Here is a 19,261-nt window from a genome sequence, read left to right as displayed (position 1 = left end):
CATGCTGTTCTGCCCGGTGTATCAAAGTCGTCCCCCTTGTTCGGCATGTGCCATGTGTGGTCGGGGGTTTGGGGTCGGAGTGAATGGAGTAAAGGAGATTTGTGGTTAGAGCGGTGTAAGAGGTGGCTGGGGTTGGTGGAAGTAAGATAAAGTGTTTTTTGCCCAGTTCGGATCGAGCTCGGGTTAAGAACGACCTCGATGGCTTCCAAGTTGAGAACGGAGGGCCGAGCGGTGACCAAAAGCCGGCAGGACAAGGGGAAGCCTGGTTATTTATGAGACTTCTTGCCCTTGCCTGCGCCGCTGGTCGAGGTAAGCTCAGTCTTGGTAGACATGGTTCTGGTCAAACCACCGATGTAGTCCTGCAGGAAGCGGTTCTCGTTCTCCAGCTTGTCATGGTCCGACTTGACCTCATCAATCCGGTCGGCCAGAGCCTGTAATGACGACTGTAGCGTCTTTGCTTGCCTATTTACCATTCATTAGCCGGAGGCTCAGAGCAGTTAAAGGGAGAAAAATAGATAACAAAAGGGCACCCACTCCTGGAGCGTAAGTCTCGCCTGAGTACCGAGTCTCTTGATATCTGCAAAGTTCCTTCGTGGGCTCATTGCACGAGCGTCATCTGGCGGAAACTCTTCCTTTTCGATCTCAATTTCAGGATGGTCTCGCGGAACAAGTATCGAGGCGCTAGGTTTCCTACTAGCGATGCGGGGACGGTCTGCTCTAGATTTCCGCTCTGACTCTACGTCGGAGCCAGAAGAAGATGAAGAGGCTGGCGAGGGATGTGAGTTCTCGTTGTCATGGTTCGCTGTGGAATGGGTTCCGTTGGTGGTGCCGTCGGAATTGCTATCGTTTGGGGCGGGGGAAGGCATTGTGTGGACAGGCTCTGAGGAGTTGTAAAGGCCGGTGCCAGCAGCCATAACGCTGGATTCTAATGTATATGTGCGAGGTGGGTATAATGACGAATATAGCCCCGGTTGACAGTCGACTTTCAAGTTTTGTTGTCCCACGCACTGCGTTATCAAGAGAGGGACAGCACGGGCTGACTTTGGCTGAGATAAGAGAGAGATGCGGTGACGGCGAGGTCCTAGTAAAAAGAGCGAAGAAGAGTGCGAATCCCCAGGAATAACTCGGGGGATTATCTGCAGGGAGCGAATGTAGTCTGTCTGTCGTTGCTGTAGCTGTGGTGGTGGTGGCCGTGTCTTCCTCTTCCTCTCTCTACCTGCAGAGAGACCGGAGATACAACAACTGTAAGGCGCGGGAAGCAAGCCAACGCAGCAAAGACAAGAAACGAGCCGGCCGCTTGACAGGGAGCGGACAGAGACGTGAATTGGCAGATGCTCGAAGTTGAAAGTCGAGCCTGGTGCCGAAGATGTGTGTTGTTGTTGTTGGTGTTGTTGTTGTTGTTGTAAGAAGTCGAGAGAGAGCGAAGTAGAAGCAGCAGCAGGAAGACGACGAGAAGAAGTACAAGAAGTCTAAAGCGTCCGAGGGAGAAAGCCGCAGTTTAGGCTTTGGCGGGAGGAGCCAATCAGAAGACAGTAACAGTGGGTACCTGTGTACGGTCTTGTAACTAAAGATACAAGCGGTAATTTACGCTGTAAAGCTGATACAAGGGAAAAAGACAAAGACCAAGGTGAAGACGAAGATGGAGATGGAGAAGACGAAGGGCGAGTTGGAGGAGTCCACGGACGCGAAATATATAGAAGACCGCGGAGGAGGAGGCAAGGGTGGTTGAACGAGCTGGCAGAGGCAGACGGCGAGTGGCAGATACGGTGAAGGGGGGGCACGACGCCGTGAATGGGACGGGGAAGGCGGATGGGATGGACGATGCAGACAGGCGAAGAGAGAGCGAAAGGGAATGAGAGGAACTGAGGGAGAGAGAGGGACGAGGATGAGTGAGAAGCCGTCAGGTCGTCCAAGGCAAATGACAAGGCAAGGAGGAAAGGTACAGGCCCGGTCAGCATCCGGTCAAATCGTTAAGCAGCAAGCTATGCATATGTACGGAGTACAGAGTACACATAGTTATTGGGTTATCGTCATCGATCGATGGCCATAACTAGTCAACTAGCCCTCGACGCTGGCAGCATAGGCTAACTACTACACGTCACAGAATATCCCAATGCAGGCTGGTCCCAGCGAGATGGATCATGGATCATGCATGATGTATGGCGGGCAAGGCAAGCGCTTTCTTTCATCGCGTCCTGCCTATCGCTGGAGTGGCCGCCGTTGAACAGCCAGGCGGGCTTACTGGCTGGCTAACTATACATACTTGGTTAGTGGCACGGTAGGGGCCGGGTTAGTTACATGGACATGGCCGGAAAGCTCGCCCGTTAGGATCAGAAGCCCGGAGCAGACCTGCTTGATTTGTGTACATATATGGAGTGTACGGATATAAGTATATGTAATATGTGATACTGGACATCCCCTGCTCTTAACCATATACTTTCGGGATGCACGGAGACTTTCTCAGCAGCATTACTTCTACGATTACAACTGTACGTAAGGGACGGACAGCACGGAACTGTGCTCCTTTCAACGGACGGCTGGTGCCATCACGAAGTTGTCGATGTAAATACGGGATTGAGTATGGAAGGTGAAGTTGCCTTCATGCTCCTTGTATAATATCCCTGACTTGAAAATTAACTTATCATTTAAGTACCGTTGTACGGAGTAAGCCTTAGTATATACTCCGTAGCCATCGTCCATCCCACGGCCGACTATGTACACTACCACACCATGTTGACCCCCTGCTGATCTACAAGCTCTCCACCACTCGGAGACAGGCGAATCCACCAAGCAACAACTTGCAACTTGTTAATAAGTTATTCATTCTTGATTGATATTCTTCTGACTGGGCAACTTGACTGAATCAATTATTCAGCAGCCTTTTTTCGGCTACAGCTTCTTCTATCTTCTCTTCCTTTCGGCAGCCTTGTCGCAAAGCGGGCGTCATCCGATGTGCCAAGTCTGTTCTCTCAACTGTGCCAGACATGATTAGTTAGGGAGGATGAAGTATTGCAACCCCCAGTGCGAGGTTATACACTTGCAAAGGTACTTTAAGGTTGTTCGTGAAGTAGGTGTATATATATATATATATATATATTCTCACTCCCTAGGGCAGTCCTGGCTTGCTGCTGCCTGCTGCAGGACATGTATATGGTTATCCCTTCTTCTGGAAACTTTCGACGCCTTGTTTGATACTTTGAGTCTGTGGCCAAAATAATACGCACAGGCAGGCAGCCACAACCTCCCTCTCCTTGCCGCCCCCCTTTACTCTTCACCAACCACAAATTATAGTTTAAAGCATGAAATGGAGAATGGATGGGAACTGATAGAGGAGGAGGGATTTTGACATAACAGGCTGATTAGGGTGGGGGACCCTTGTCTAGTAATCAGCTATAGAAAGGACTTGATATTATTAGGCATTTTTTCCCTTCCCATCTCTATCTCCCTTCCCACCATCCTTCCATGCTCACTTATTCAGGGACACAGTCGCAGGTTAAATGCTAGAAAAGCGCCAATTATCTCGTCTTCAATAAAAACGTCTTCTTTCCTTTTTTCTCCCTAACGTTCAAGCATCTCCTGGTTCCTTCCAATATGGTTCTGGAAAACGATCGGAGATGATGCCAGGCGATCTTCAGAGATATCAAGCAAGCTGTTCATTAGGTGGACATCTGCCGTTCTATCTCTTTCTCCCTCCCTCCCTCGCTCTCCCCTTTTTCTTGTTTTCAGTGTTTCAAAATCCTTCAACCTCTCGTCTATCTTCCTTTTGGCGCTATGATTACCCTTCGCCCAAGAGTTTCTTTTCTACCGCTCCCGAGACGGTGACAACTGGAGGTGAAGGTCAACCTTATCTTTAAAGCAATTAGCTTTGCCTGTCGCCTGACAGCACGCCATCCTTTGATGGTAAAGCATGTATGTAACTCCGTATATGGAGTGCCGTCCTGAGCGATTAAATGTATTATTCTTCGTAAAACAGAACAAGGAGACTCGTTGGTTGGGTGAGAGAGGGATTAACCCCCTGTTTAGTGTCCAGTGTGGATAGATAATGGAGCCCTTCTCATTTTTTTCTTGGGTCAGCATAAGTACTCTATATATCGCAGTTTGATGGAGATTCTATAACTGGCTATGTATTTGTGTTATCATCGCTCAAGCTGTTGAGAAACATAGTTGTTCTCTAACTGAGAGCCCCAGTCGACGAATACTTGCCTGAGGCGTTGTTGGCGTGGGGTTCAACTCCAGACATCATAATGGCCTGTGATGCCATTTATTTGTGCTATCTCGCCGATCGATGATGATGCATGCTGATCAGTGCTCGCCATAATTCGTGGAGTACATACCAAGTCGTCACTCTATTCTCTGCTCCCCACACGGCTTTACGGCGGTTGAAAAATTCTGCTTTGCCCAGTATTTGCTCAGTAAAAAAGAGAGAAAAAAAAAAATTCTTCTCTCGTCCTCGTTCTCTCGCGCTTTGATTCACTGCAGGCGTATAAGGAACTCCATTTTCACTAGCGGCAAAGCGACTAGTGGGCGGGCGATGACGATGAACAGTATTTCCACCTCTCGGCGTCGCTCGTCGGCTGGGTGCGAACAGACGTCAAGAGCGGCGAATATGTTACAAGTCAACCCCATCCACCCTCCTTTACTCTGTAATTACTGTTAGTGCATGGTAAAGTAATTTCAGTTTCTTGGAAAACGTTATAAGCATATTCGCTGAAGATCCACGGCATCTGATGCAATTCAGTTTCGCTGGGCATAGGATAAGCGCCAACTCAACCTGGTAATTGGGGCATATTTGCCTTTAAGACACCAACAAACATATCTTTCTAACTTGGGACTGTATGAAGATGTAGTGTATAGAAGTACGAGCAGCTCGATGCCACCCCCATATCTCCGCTCCCATGCAGTTTGCCCAATCCTGACGCTGGCCCTGCCAAGCGGCCACCCGTCAGGTAGGTAAAGTAGGTTGGTGGTATGCGTAAAAGACGAAAGTCAAGTTGGGGCAGATGGTGATACTTCGGTGCGAGCAGGTCAACCACCTGTTCACGGGTCTCCTGAGAGCATGTCTGCCTATAGCTGAGGCAGGTCAACGAGACAAAACTGGCCGTGGTTTCTTCCCAACCCCCATCCCCCGATCTTTGTGGCCCCGGGTGCCGTCATACGGCGACATATACGTCATAAAAAAACTGGAGCACTTCCTGATGATCGTTCGCCCTGTAGCGTTCAGGTTGCTGACACAGACTTGAAGCAAGTGAGTGGCCCTGGAGGGATTTCCTGTGTCTCCCGTGTACCACAGACTGCCGTCCACTAGCTGCAGTACGTGGTGTCTGGAGTATGGTGTACTTCGAAGGTAGCAGGTAAGGCAGGAAAGTCTAGGGGACAGCGTAGCGTGACCCTGCCTCCACCAGGATAAAACCTCCCGGCTGCCCACGATGCTGCGGCGAGCCTCGTGAGACGAGCTGGCGAAGTAGCGGTAAGCTGCCAGGCTCTCTCGCTCGTTTCTGACGGCGGTCCTTTTGTTTTTTCCCTTCCCTGCATCCCTTGCTGACCTGAAGCTGCTCATGAGGTCGACGTCATGCTAAAGGTGACCAGGGAGACGATGTTAGGTAAGACGGACGGCCGGCGGTTCTGCTTTCTCTTCCGAGAAGGGCCCGGAATCGGAGCTATATAGACCCGTAAGCTTAGTCACCCGTAAGTTTGTTTGCTTTGTCAGCAAGACGTCGTTTCTTCCAACATCGCGAGGACAAACAAGACGACCGGCTTTTGATATCTGGTGCAGCTCGAGTGACTTGCTATCACACCTAGCTTGCTTTGGGTTGACGAAGCTGCATGAACGGGACACTGACGTATCGCTACCTGACAAACCCGCGGTGATGCGGGCGTTCTCATCGAAATGACAGTACTAGCTGATACAAAACCAACCCCCCATGCATAACGACGACCAACCCGCACCTTAGTTATATCCTTGACGACCAGGCTGTCCGCCTGCATATACGCAACGCACAAACAAACACGCCAATTATCCGGGAAATAAGCCTAACAGAGTTAATCCGGGCATCCCACCTTCAACCTCCCACTTCACACATTTTCCTCGTGAGGCAGTTGTCACTACTCGAGAGTGCTATGGGAAATCAAGGAAATGAAAAGCAAAACGGAACCAAATAAGGAGAGAGGGGAGGAAGAGAAAGTAAGATGTACATATACTCCGCATACTCTGGTTTAAACATATACATAGGGAGTATACGGGACTCCGGCTATCTATATATAAGTATGCTCACGCAGATGCAGCCCCCGTCACCACGCGGGATGGCTTTTCTGTCGCCTCGGCCAGCTGCATCAGACATTCGCATATGTATGCGCTTCCAATTAAAGCAAATGCAAGCTCGGCATCATTCCCTGGCATCATTTTTTTCTCACTTTTTTAGGTTCCTATGCATTCCTATCGCTGGACGGGAACCACGTTGCGTCTCTGACAGGGGGTAGGGAGGCCATTGCCGACATCTGGTCCCCTTGTGCGGTCTCTCACCACTCCTGGTTGGCTCGTCGGCTACTGGAAATACGAACGGCTATTGACTCCCCTGTATGTCTTTAAAACTCAACTCTCTTTGCCTGGACACAGAGTTCATCCTCCCATGGCATGTGCCTGGGGTGTTGTTGCTGTTGATGTTCAGGCGGCGGCAGCGCTGGCTAGGGTGCGGATGCTAGCGCGAACGTACGGGGTGTCAAATGTTGGTTTTCGCTCTTTTTCCCTGCCTTTGGGAAAGTTATCTTTCAGCACACACGGACGCGGGCTCAAGGCACGATATTAGAAACGTACCCCTGCAAAACCGGCGGTTCAAAGGGTCGAAAAATGCCTTTCACATTTTCCATCACTTCCGTGCCTCTTTCTCAACAAGCAGGGCCCAAAGCGGATGGTTTCACGGTGAGCCATTTAGCTCGACAATGCAATGTTCATGTGTTCGTGTGTTCTATATCTGCACTTGACTGCTCTTCATGCCGGCGAGATGCACTTCGACATCTCATGCACCGCACAAGGATCGGTATCTCTGTGTCGACGGACCAGAACTGCCCATTATCTTCGTTTGAACCAATGTGTCCAGGCTGGCAGGTGCTTTTCTAAGGGTATTTTCTTCGCTGGCATGGGAGATGCGAATCCTATGCGGTTTCCCTGTCCTATGTGACATAGCGATCCGGGCTGTCCATTGTAACCCAGGTGGTTTTTGTGCAACTGACGGTTTATCATTCTCTTGAAGAATGCTTTCTAGACCGTCGAATGAGTGTTTTCTGATGACTTTTGTATGATAGTCTTCGCGCATGAAGACATGATCAGCCATGGCGCTTAGATCGAGTTCTTTGTTTGTCGGCGGATATACCTATTCTCAAGCAGAGGGTTTCCACGGTCTAGCTATATATGCTAGACCTTGCATGAGCTGCTCTTTTAGCTGTGTGACGAGGTGCGGAGAGCGGGTGTTCGCTTGTTATCCCCAGATGGACAAGGTGTGGTTACGCAACCTGGCGTTCCACCCGCAAGAAGCAGCTCCGTTCATGATGAAGAACTGGCGGGCATCTCAACTGTCTAACATCGGGATACTTCTAGACAAGGGGAGTAATGTGGACCAGTCTGAACCTCCTCGCGTTGTTGGACAAGCCCGAACATCCCGGAGGTGCATGTCTCATGGCCGACATTCCTCCCCCAGCTCCCTCGAGCGGGCAAGGGAAATTTAGATGTGTGGGAGATCGCCAGTTTGTAGTGGGAGGCAGGGAGTCTCTGGAACAAGCATCACAGAAGATGGGATGGATGCTAGACGTTCCTCGCTATTCCCTTTTCCACCTCCGTCCTTGCCTGCCGTGTCTCAGCCGAAATTTGTCATCGCTGGGTCTAATGTTCCTGATGCATCAGGTTTGCTACTACATGGACTTCCGATGTTCGATCCTAAAACCTCCTTAGAAAAGTGGCCTAAGCACCTGGCGGCGAACAACATGCGAGGAGGCCTGCTGTGTACGGGGTACTACAGACCTAAGTACCGTGGGATGTACACCCCTTGCAATCAATCAAGCCAACCATGACCAAAATAACAACTCGCCTACTCCGGCCCATGTAAGCTAGTTCCTGCGGGAAGCACATGGTGCGGCTAAGCTGCCTTGTATTTCTCCCCACTCTGTGATCGGAGCTGGGGGAAATGAACAGACCTCACATCAGCCAGCCGGAGAAGCAACGAATTGCTAAGCGAACGAGCAATCAATTGAAGCCCATCTCGCATATCTACCACACAGAGTACGTCCGGGTATTTTGTCGATACGGTGGTGTGAGGGTTAGGCTAGCGAAAAAGCCGGAGAGAAAAGGACCCCAAGCTAAACATGTAAGCCCGGACATCTTTCAGATTTCTCTTGCTTGGGAGACGTGGGTGGCTGATATCAAAAAATAGCACCATCCATACCCTCGGAAAGTCAGCGCTTGATTGATCGGTGCTACCGATCCATGTCCACGGGTGAGATCCCCTACCCTTGCATGCACGATTACTTAACTATCGCCTATGGATCGTGATTTCTGGTTTGATGGTGAGATACAAGGCCAGTCCTTTTTATTATCACCCCCGTTTTGAACCACTGGCCTTCGTTTAATTAATCACTTTACTTCATTTTCTTCTTCCTTCCCCCCCGTCTCTCTCTCCTTCCTTTTTTTTTTTCTTTTCCGTTTTTCTCCCTTGCCGGTTGCTTGCTTTTGTCACCCAAGAACCAAGCTGGATGCGCCTCTTTTGGTCCCATGTCCACTTTCCAGGCAGCTAGAACAAAGCCATGCCTATTCGGGCTTAGCGCCAGCCCTTTGGCCGGCATGGCTTTGAACTTCCTCTGAGATCTGATATCGAGAGCACTGCAAGAAAGACTTGCGTCTCTCGCGGAAAATACGAACATAGGCGTGCATAGTATTGGCGGGTACTATGTCCTCTGCCCATTCTTTGACGAAGCCACATTCCTTTACTCAACGCCGCCCGGATGCGCAGTGGGGAGTTGGCGCATACTACTTAGTTATCTCGCAACCGCAAACGCCGCATTTTGGTCATGTCTTGAAGTCCCAGGCCTGAAAGAAAAAGAAAAGAAAAGAAAAAGCCCTAGACAAAAGCCGCAGTCGCCCAATGGCTAAGAGAATGATGGTCAAAAAGGACCTCTCTCACGATACCCGGTGGCTATTGGTTGATTGTCTACCAGGTCTTATTGTGTTTGCTTTTCGAAGTCCTACTGGACTTGTTCCTGGGCCATTTGGATTGTGACTATGCCTAATGTCCCGAATACATTTCTTCGATGTATTCTCGATAACGTCACAAGGCTCACTGCGAGTGGGTTTGCCTCTATCATCTTTTCTTTTTCCATTTCTTTTTTCTTTACTCGGAAAATGTTCCCATACCAATCACCTGTCAAGATGAGATGATTTTTTTGTTTACGCCATGATATATGGTTCCAAATTCGGCTCTTTATTACCTCTATTCATGGCAACAATCCCCTATCCCCCCCTCCCGGCTTACTAGGGCTAAGCCATGTCCGCGGGATGGACCACCAGGGCTGCTCAGGCTTCCAATCTAGGCCCAACTAGTTATATCCTCACACTGGACACTGGACATCTGCCTACCGGAGATTATATCAAATTCAGCGTGGCCATGACGGCCTAAGGTTACGGGGTTGTCATCTACGCTAGCTCTGAATCAACTGACGAGCGCATCTCTGATGTACCCAGACTCGCAACCCGCCGTTTCATCACCTGTAGGTAGCTTGACGGCATTCTGTGGACCATTCATGACTGCATGAGACCCCTTCGCCGACCGTTCCGGCAACCAGTAGTCATTGAATTTCTTTTTCTCTATACGTTGCGTAGGCCACTGGGTCGACCAATATGCCATCCCTTTACTTCTGTGGCTTTTCCCACTGGTTCGACTTGCCTTTTCTATGGCAGAAATGCCCCCGCTGTTGGCAAATTTGTAGTAATTCTACTGGAACCGGGAACACGGCTCAGGATCCATCCCACCGTTTCAGTGGCTTGATTCCTGCCTTTCGCTTGGGCTGCATCTTTTACGTGATGGAGTTGGAAGAAAGGAACAGGGCTTTTTTCTCAAAGCTAGCTGCCGACCTACACCAGATCGGTACGGAGCATAAGGACTTGGAACAAGGCCTCCTTTACATAACACTTCTGCCATGTATCTTCATACTTGTTCGGACTGCAAGTACATAGATAAAAGGCAACACCTCTTTCCATGCTTTTTCATAGCATCAAGGAGACGTATATGGTTCTGGGAACTGATTCTTCTCGCTCTGTCAAAATGAACTTCTCCGATCAGTCAGCCTTGAATTTTGTTCTAGTTTCCCAGGAGTATGACCACGACATTCCTGGAAGATGGCCCGTCGAGTCCATGCTTTCTATCCAGAAAGCCGTTGAAAGTCAATCATGGATGACGTTCAGCTGGGTTCAAATTACCTCTATTCTTATAGTTATATGGCTACTTATTGTGGCGACTCTACGAGACCGGAGAGAGCGGCAGAGGAGAAAACGCTTCAACTTTCCTACGAGAGAGTCGTTTGCCAGAATGACCGTTCGTGATGCCTGGGCCATTCAGCTTAATCTCATGGACACCGAGACCTCCTTTTTCTTCATGCTTGCACTGAAGTTTGCCATTTTTTCGGTATGATAAGCAATAAGTTGCTCTAGGCTGAGTTTCTTACATACATACAATCCCAGCATCATATGTGCTAATTTATATATACTATAGGTCAACGGTATACCTTCCATTTCTGGCTTGCTGGTCAAGACAAATAAGCTCCCTTCGGAGCGTGTTCATCTACGCTATTCCATGACCTCAGTCATGATCGCTGAATTTCTCGCCTTCCCGCCTGATGATGAAAGGGCATTACAGGCTATATCTCGAATGAACAATATCCACCAAACTTACCAGAAGGCCGGTAAAATTTTAAACGATGATCTACTATACACCCTTGGGCTTTTTGCTTATCTCCCTGTCCGGTGGGTCGGTAAATATGACTGGCGTGCACTGACTGACATGGAGAAATGTGCACTGGGTACATTCTGGAAAGATATTGGTGATTGTATGGAAATCGACTATTCACAACTACCATCCTTTAAGTCTGGCTGGAAGGATGGTCTCCACTGGCTTGAGGAAATCACAGAATGGGGAGATCAATATGAAAAAAAGAACATGGTTCCCTGCGAGAGCAACCGGACAGTTGCTCTCTCCGCTATTGGTATCATACTCTATATTGTTCCTGACTTCCTAAAACCGACGGCAAAGAAGATGATATTTGCTTTACTGGAAGATAGAATGATAAAGGCGTTGATGTATGTATGCTGTCAATCCTTTGGAATGTGTCTTTCTATGCTAACCACGTCTACACTATTAATAGGCTTCCTGAGTCATCCAAATTATATAAACTCTCCGTTGAGGCTATACTTAATATCCGACGTTATATAGTCCGCTACTTCTTTCCACCTCGCCCTTCGTGCATGCGCTTCCAACCCCTGGCTGCAGAGCCTGACAAGGATGGCAGGTATTATCTGCAAACATACGACTCCAAACCTTTCTACATCAAACCCACAATTTCATCCCGCTGGACTTCTCCTGCTGCTATTATTAGAAGGGTTCTTGGCCTGCCTTTGCCAGGAGACAATGGTAACGAGTATTGCCCTCGAGGGTATCGACTGGAAGAGCTAGGTCCCTCCTGGATCCTGGAGAAAAAGACAATCCAACAAGATGTTAAAATCGCTCGTCAAAGATTGCACGAAAATCACACCACTGGCTGCCCCTTTGGATGAGAATTATTCGTATGTTGGGATATTGGGTTGTGGGCTAGGATATATAACTGGGTAGGTAATTGGTCACTATCTTCATTTTTTCGTCTTTTCTACTTTTATCTTTTATCATTAGTTACTTTTACTTCTTTTCCCTTTCTACTTCCTTTCTGCACATTTTTCTACCTTGGCACGTACCCGTACCTCGCTTTGGCGGGCTACGTTTATATACGGAACTCATATATTGGAGCACCTTAATATATACCTAGGTAGCTGGGAGGCTGGCGAGATGCTTGGACTTTACCCTACATTCTTTATTATTACTCATTGAGAACCCCCTTTGTTTCTTAATCAACTATTATTGCGTTCTGCGTGGGGATACGCATACATAATAATGAAATACCGTAGAAAATAAGCTACAAATAGCTGGAATAAATGTCCAGGCATTGTTTCACAGGGGCAATTGCTTGACAAATCAGGTATTTCAATATTAATGAGAATCTATTGATACCACTGATGATAGCTAAGAATAACTTGATAAAAAAAGAACTCCCCCAGCCGTCTGTTTGGCGCCTCGTATCCCCATATCCCCAATCTTTCAAAGACATATTCCAAGAAAGAGTCACAAAGGTAGATGTGTTTATAAGTAACCTGTGTACTATTGTTCAAGTCCCATGTCAGCGTCTCAATGAAGGTGTTGTCTCCCATTGGTATAAAGCCTTGAACACTGCGAGGGCACCGGATTGTGTTTCTAGTGTACGGCCCCGTCCGCGGTCATTCACATCCATGACTGCCTTGGCAAAATCACGTCTGGTTCCAGCACTGCCTGCTTCCGACTTGGAAGCCATAGAGCCTTGAATTTCACGAGCGACAGGACGCAGCTGGCCACTAACGATATTGCTGGGAGCTTCCTTGGCAAAATGTGTTCGGTTTCCCTTAGCCTGTAGGAATGCAAGGTCGGGGCTGGCGCGGTTGATTGGCGGGTCAGAGTTGCTGTAATCCACGGCACCATGCGGCAACACAACAGCATTTTCAGCACTGTTAATCTCGCTGTCAGCATATTTGGGACCCCACCACATCCCGTATTTGCCTTTCTCATTCTTAGTAACAGATGCAGCGTGAGCATTGTGCTCGACCCAGTGTAAGTAGGATGCACAAGTTCGTTGATGCCATCTAAATGCGTTTCTTCGATCTTCCTCGCTAGTGTTATCGCCTCTCGCCGACTTATAGAGTGCTGGATCAGAGAGCATCCTCTTCTCTTGGGGGTTAATCTGTCGACAGAATTCTGCGAAATGATTAAAGAATATACCTTTGAATGTTTGTCCGTCCTGCGAACATAAGCCAGTACTATCACATGCCTCCTCTAAGACTCCTCCCCTCCCGAGCCCATGCCAAGTGTGATCTGACTTTGCTGGCCAACCCGTCGCTTTTATCACATTCTTGACGAGGTTGTGACCATCTTCGAGATAGTGCCTCTTTCCAGTGGCCAACCAAAGACCCCTGAGCCCGCTCAGTATAACTCCTTGGTTATAGGTGTACACCATTGTGTTCAGAACATCGCATTTGCCCGTTCCAGGATCCTTTGGAGTCCATCCGTGTATGTGGAACCCATCCCCGTACAGACCGTTGGACCCAGTCATGTTTGAGTCTTTAAGCCACTTATAGGCTGTTATAGCAGCGTCCAGATGAATGGGATTGCGGGGTAGGCTCACCAACCCATCGCCCTGAAGCTGGCTTTCCACAATTGGCGAGTCGATGGGATCACCTGGAAAGTAGAGGTACATATCAATACTTGCTGATATGAAGAGCTCATTTGTGATAGCGTTCTTATAAGGAGTAAGCCAAGGGCTCCAAATCATGCCACCACCGCAGAGCAGCGTGTCCCATCCCCGCGCTGCTAAATCATAGAATACCCGCGCCCTGTGTGCCGCAGGGGTCCTGTATTGGGTTCCATGCCACGAGTGGTGATGGTCTGGCCTGCTGTTGGGATGGCGGCCAAAATGCAACTCTGAATGCAAGTTTTGAAATTTGATGCTCTCCAGCCACTCCAAAACAACCCACAGCATGTCATCATAAGCTTGCAGCCGTATCCCAAAGAAGTTCTCCCCATGCCAAAAAGCTGACGTTTGCTGGAAGTAATAACTGATTAGGTTCTCGGTGGACATTGCCGCATCACCATAGCAGCTCGACTCTGGCGCATCGTCTGTAAAGTCGAGCGTGGACGACAGCAGAGATAGGGCGGAAAGAATGTGGGTATTGACGACTGCTTTGGTCCAGTCAATGCCTGTTGGCCAGGTCGCCTGCCAGAGGCTGAAGTAGTCCGACTGCATCACGTCAAGGGTCTCAAGCATCGTCCTTAGCGTGTTACTAGCAGGGGGCCAAGAAGATGGAGGTGAATGCCCCGGAAGAGGCTCCTGTTTATTTTCCGAGTGTTCAACACCAGCTTTAGGCTCTGCTCCAATGAGCGGGACCTGTTGGTCGCCGTCAATGATGATGATCTGCTGCGAGATGTCATCATTGGCTAGAACAAACGGAGCCGCCGAGGTACCGGCACTTAAGGAGAGGATTGTTGATATACATATAAGGATAAATAGGGGGAAGTTCAAGAATGAATGGTGGCCGCTGGCGGGCCATGATCTGACGGTATACATGCTGACTGGTGTCTGCCGAAAAGAAAGAAATATCCCCTAAAAATGAGAGCAGTCCAGGCTATTATAGCCGCCTGAGGAGGGCGTTGAGTTCTCGCATCGGCAGTTTTGGTGCTCGTGTGACCAGCGCTGGGATGTAGAGCGAGCGATCAGAAGGTCGGGGACAGGCGTAGCGGTGAAAAGGAAAGAAAGCCTGCGCATCCACAAGTCCGAGATGCTGGTTTGCTCAGATGTCTCGTCGCATGAAATAGCTATCAGACGGGAGCATCACCAGCGTGCGACAGAGATCTTGCATGCGCTCTCGTCGCCTCCCCTTATGTTTCATGCATTGGAGTTTGAACCGGACAAAGTTGGGGAAAGTCGTTGCGGGGAGAAGCAGCAGCCAGCCTGGTCCACTTACGTAAGCACAGCCTTGGGACTCGTCTCAGGCGCGCTTGGCTACAGGCAAAGAAGCGGCCCAAGATGCAATGCGTGTGGAGGGCGGGATGATGATAGCCTGCAGTGCGGGCTTAAGCCAATATATCGAAGAGGTCTAGCTGTTTAGGGCACTCCCGGGAGTCGTTGGGAGTCGGTAAGCGGCTGAAAGAGAGAGCATGCTGAGTATCAAGATTGACGAGATACATTTAACACGACCGTCCATTTCTACAAAAACATGTCTAGCAGATGAACCTCACTGCGATTGGTAGTTTTGGAGTATTGGGTTATCTGCCGAGGTAGTGTGGCTGCTACCGGAATGATTGAAATCCGGCTGCTTTGGACTGTATGGTCTTGAGAATGCGAGTGATATCAATTTAACTAAAACAAGCTGTCAGTAACGATCGCTAGTATATAAGTTATGTGACGATTGATAATCGTAATCAAACGTACCTATTCTACTTAGATGACAGGGAGCCGACATGGCCTTGAGCTGCCGAGTGAGGGGGCTATTAGCCCAGCTAGTAGCAGTAGACTGACCAGCATCACAAGCGCGAAAGGGCATAGTCGGCATTTTCAGGCTCTTCCCATTCCTTCATTTTGTGCCTCTAAATTGCTTGCCGCCAAACTCGAATTGTTTGGGCACGGAAGCGTAACTATAACAAGAACCTAAGGCCAAGATCCAATGTAATGGTCGATCAAATATCCACCTGTCGCTTCATTATTTGCCCGTGAACACAATCGGATTGCTCTTTGGGAGACGCCTAAGATCGATCGTTATTCCCCTCCGGACTGCGGCTTCTTTCACGGCTCCGGCTTCGTCCTCTGTTTCCACCACGCCCGCGGTTGGAATTCTGGCCGCCACCAGACTTCCCCTTAGACGAAGGAGGAGGCCGTACGAAAGCGAAGTCAACTTCGATTGTTTGATCGAGCAATTTGGCGCCATGCAGCGCCTTGATAGCTGCCTCTGCCTCTGGGAGGGTCGGGTATTCTATTAACGCGTATCCCTACGGGAAGAAAACCAAAGTATATTAGCTCACTGGTTTTAAGACAGAATAAGACATGGGAGGAAGGATATTATTGAGTGGAGTGTGTACAATACCTTCACATAACCTGTCCTTCGATCAAGATTTAGATTGAAATTCTTGATATCTCCGTATTCCGCGAATAGATCTGTAACATCCTCCTCTGAAGCCTCTTCATGTATGTTCGTAGCAATAATGATCCATCCCTCAATGCTGCGCACTGCTGCTGCTGAAGCGCGAGTACGTGGTTCGGACCCAGATCCAGACTGCTGCGGCTCTGGGGAGAGAGGAGGGTCGACTTCCATTTCGCCTGACATGTTGGTTTCCGTTGTTCTTCCTATTGTATCTGTCTCCCTCGCAAAAAGCCGGTCAGTGATGAGCCCAGGTGCTCGCTACAGCTTTTTCTCTTTCTTTATGGCTTCTTGGTTGTTGAGGGGCGATGAGAAGTGAAGCTTAGGCTCAATTTTTAACTAGAGACGGGATTATGTAAGCGAAGTTTCTTTTGACCTCGTCGTTCGTTAAAAAGTTGAGGTGGAAAAAACTTGACATATTATTTTATATGCTCTGTGTTATATGAAAGGTGTGATCATAACTATATACATGGATGCTAACTAATGGTATATACTGTCGGTGGGATATATTAATCAGGGATGCGAAAACGTGGACTCCTCACAAACACTTCTCCTTGCGTCTGTGCCCCTTAACCAAGCCACTAATATATATGTTCATGGTATATATATACACCCAAAACTACCATGTCACGTCGCGGTTATATATTGTGGCTGTGGCCGACGACATCTATTTGGCGCCAGAGGTCTCGATAAGGAAGGTTGCAGCTGAATCTGCGTGCATGGCATATTCGGAGTGAGCATCAAGATCGAATCCGTTCAAGCACACAGGGTCTCCCTTGTTGCAGTATTCCTTCGTCTTCTCCGGTGCGATGTTCACAAAGGGGACGAAACGGCCTGGGTCACCGAAGACCACAATTGCCGATATCTCCTCGTGGGTTAAAAGTTTTCCGGCGTGGGTGACCATTGCACCCTGTGAATATCCTGCGAGAACGATCTTGCTGTCGGGGCATTGGGCAACGGACTGCTTTACGAGATCGGCCATTACCGGGCCTCCGTTGAGACCTAGGAGCAAATTTCCCTGTGCGAGGACTAGTTAGCTGAACCGCACTGCGTACCTATATACCCAGATACATATAAAGGGCATCGACATGGCATTCCAGTGCTTCGGATAAAAGAAAAACGGAGAGCATACCTCTGGAGTGGCGTCGTAGTTGACTCCCTGAACTATGACCTTGTTGCCTGTCTTGGCTCGAAGAGCAGCAGCAAGCGGCCTACCAATTCCTTTACCCATGTTGCCCATCTCATTGGTCCCGCGGGCAAAGATCATAGTCAGCGGCTGGCATGGCGCATTGTCCAGGATTCCGTTCTCCACCAGGTCGTCCTCAGCGATCGATGCAATCTGAGAGCTTGTCTGTTCCTGATGTTTTAAGACTTCGTCGAGCTTAACCAAGGCCTCGAAGACTAATACAGAAGCATCTTTGGCAGACATGTCCCCAGCTCCTAACCATTGCGGTAGTTTGTTGTCAGGGAGGACAGCCTTCGAGGCTGCGATATGCGCTTCCCTGGCACCATTGGGCGCGGCTACGGCGCACGCCACGAAGCCCAGAAGGACGCACGACTCAAGCTTCATCTTGACTCTAACAATATCTATAAGAAGATACCGAATAGCTTAATGCAGGGTTATGATTCTGCTGTGGCTTGGTGTGTAAGGGGGGCGGCGTCTAGTGCAGGCGACGTTAAAGCGTGGGTAGAGGTGACTCCTATGCGAATTTGGACGGTTGGGAGGCCCTGCTGTGTTGGACAGGAATCGATGAGGAAGTAAAAATGATCTTTCAATTAAGTATACTGCGAGAAGGTATACCACAACCGGGGCACCAACGAAGGGGGTAAAAGGCGTCACTGACAGCCACACCAAGGGGATAGAATGCAGAATAAATACATGAAACCCCCTTCTCCCGGCTTTTTTCAGAGCAATGCCTTCCAAAGTAAAAGCCAACGACAACACGAGAACATCCAGTGCCAGCGTGGCCAAGGCATGTGAAATGAAACCTTGGGTTCCATTCTGTCTGCACAAAAGGGCATCTTCAGGTGGGGGGTCAGCTAGGCCGATGCGTTCCTAGAGTTAGAATGGGAAGCGGATAACCAATAAGGCGGCAACATGCGATTTTAAAAGAGCCGTGTAAATACAGAAATAACTAACTCTCCGTGCTCCCGTCGGAGCTCGATTCCAGCTTAAAATATGTGTACAACATTCTGGCGACCCAGTTCGATAATCCAAATTTTCGGTTCAGTCCGATGAATGGATCTAATCTGGAGGATCTGGATGGCTTTCGTCTCTCAGTGGCTCACATGCTACGTAAGGCCAGAAAAAGCATCAAGCTACTGGATGAACCAAGAGCTGATCACATATTGATATCACCAGTATCCTGGGTTACGTGCTTTAGTGTGAGCTCATTAACAAGGAACAAGGGGTGAGCTGTCCGAACTTGCAGGGTGATCATCGGTGCGTCGATGGAGACGGTGCGTCGATGGAGAAACTGCAACATGGAGGAGAACTCGTTAACTGCTTAACTCTCTAGTTAGTTCGTCACAGCGATGCCTGAAACACCGGTAGAACAGATTTTGTTTCTTTGCCATCTACTCCGTAAGTCTCCATCACCGTGGCAAGAACTAGAGGATCGTGAATGTGAATCTCGATGCCTCCGTGCTGCTGTCTAAGGGAGTTGAATCAGCAAGTCAAGTAGGACTCTGTACTTTAGGCAGCTAGCTAGCTATCATCAGATGACGTCCTGTCTTGTGGCTGAAAGCCGGCTGAGGATGCCGGCGCGCAAAGCCCAGCACCCTCCCTGGCCACCTTGTAAAAAAAGAACTCTGGACTCCCTGGCCAGTGATTAACCACAGTTCGAGCGAGAGTTGAGCACACCTGCAGACATCGGATTCGTGATGTAACTGGCAGGCCGCCAGCCCCATGCGAGTTATGCGGAAAAGTTGATCCTGGCACGGCGAAGGATTACTCCGTTCCATACCGGTCGAATGATAGTTGTAACTAACCCTGGTTCGGCCCAGTAAAAATAGATGGAACCACCGAATCCCGTATTGAGGTTTGCTTGTGTGTGATGCGTCACTTGAGTACGTTCTTGGTGCGGTTATGTACTCCGTACATCTGTCCCAGGACCCGACTCTAGCGCTGGCCAGGGATGCGACGCTGTTCTCAACCTCGGGTGTTTAGGGAGACGAAGTTACTGAAGACAAGGTGAGAATTCGATATAAGAATATACCATTTGAATGCCGGCTCAAGCAAAAGTGGACTTAGCTGTC

General features: G+C 49.0%; 6 protein-coding genes across 6 annotated transcripts; 1 reads left to right on the top strand and 5 right to left on the bottom strand.

The window, feature by feature from the left end:
* Window positions 1-266: 266 nt before the first annotated feature.
* On the bottom strand, window positions 267-914 carry MGYG_02729 (hypothetical protein; the record flags this gene model as incomplete). The annotated part of the gene is made up of 2 exons (XM_003175150.1): window positions 267-462; window positions 535-914. The coding sequence occupies 2 exons, from the start codon at window positions 912-914 to the stop codon at window positions 267-269; spliced, it is 576 nt and encodes a 191-aa protein (XP_003175198.1).
* Window positions 915-7,013: 6,099 nt separating this feature from the next.
* Window positions 7,014-7,328, bottom strand: MGYG_02728 (hypothetical protein; the record flags this gene model as incomplete). The annotated part of the gene is made up of 1 exon (XM_003175149.1): window positions 7,014-7,328. One exon carries the CDS (start codon window positions 7,326-7,328, stop codon window positions 7,014-7,016), a length of 315 nt encoding a protein of 104 aa, XP_003175197.1.
* A 2,976-nt stretch (window positions 7,329-10,304) lies between these two features.
* On the top strand, window positions 10,305-11,809 carry MGYG_02727 (hypothetical protein; the record flags this gene model as incomplete). Its single annotated transcript, XM_003175148.1, has 3 exons — window positions 10,305-10,664; window positions 10,752-11,335; window positions 11,401-11,809. The coding sequence occupies 3 exons, from the start codon at window positions 10,305-10,307 to the stop codon at window positions 11,807-11,809; spliced, it is 1,353 nt and encodes a 450-aa protein (XP_003175196.1).
* A 653-nt stretch (window positions 11,810-12,462) lies between these two features.
* Window positions 12,463-14,436, bottom strand: MGYG_02726 (glycosyl hydrolase; the record flags this gene model as incomplete). Its single annotated transcript, XM_003175147.1, has 1 exon — window positions 12,463-14,436. The coding sequence occupies one exon, from the start codon at window positions 14,434-14,436 to the stop codon at window positions 12,463-12,465; it is 1,974 nt and encodes a 657-aa protein (XP_003175195.1).
* A 1,175-nt stretch (window positions 14,437-15,611) lies between these two features.
* On the bottom strand, window positions 15,612-16,189 carry MGYG_02725 (RNA-binding protein 8A; the record flags this gene model as incomplete). Its single annotated transcript, XM_003175146.1, has 2 exons — window positions 15,612-15,854; window positions 15,950-16,189. 2 exons carry the CDS (start codon window positions 16,187-16,189, stop codon window positions 15,612-15,614), a joined length of 483 nt encoding a protein of 160 aa, XP_003175194.1.
* Window positions 16,190-16,670: 481 nt separating this feature from the next.
* Window positions 16,671-17,573, bottom strand: MGYG_02724 (cutinase; the record flags this gene model as incomplete). The annotated part of the gene is made up of 2 exons (XM_003175145.1): window positions 16,671-17,021; window positions 17,136-17,573. The coding sequence occupies 2 exons, from the start codon at window positions 17,571-17,573 to the stop codon at window positions 16,671-16,673; spliced, it is 789 nt and encodes a 262-aa protein (XP_003175193.1).
* Window positions 17,574-19,261: the final 1,688 nt, after the last annotated feature.

This window comes from Nannizzia gypsea, genomic scaffold, assembly GCF_000150975.2.
Source record: "Nannizzia gypsea CBS 118893 supercont1.2 genomic scaffold, whole genome shotgun sequence".
In the NCBI taxonomy this organism is placed as follows: Eukaryota; Fungi; Ascomycota; class Eurotiomycetes; order Onygenales; family Arthrodermataceae; genus Nannizzia; species Nannizzia gypsea.
Note: the sequence above shows the minus strand (reverse complement) of the source record. Positions and strands in the feature narration are given on the sequence as shown.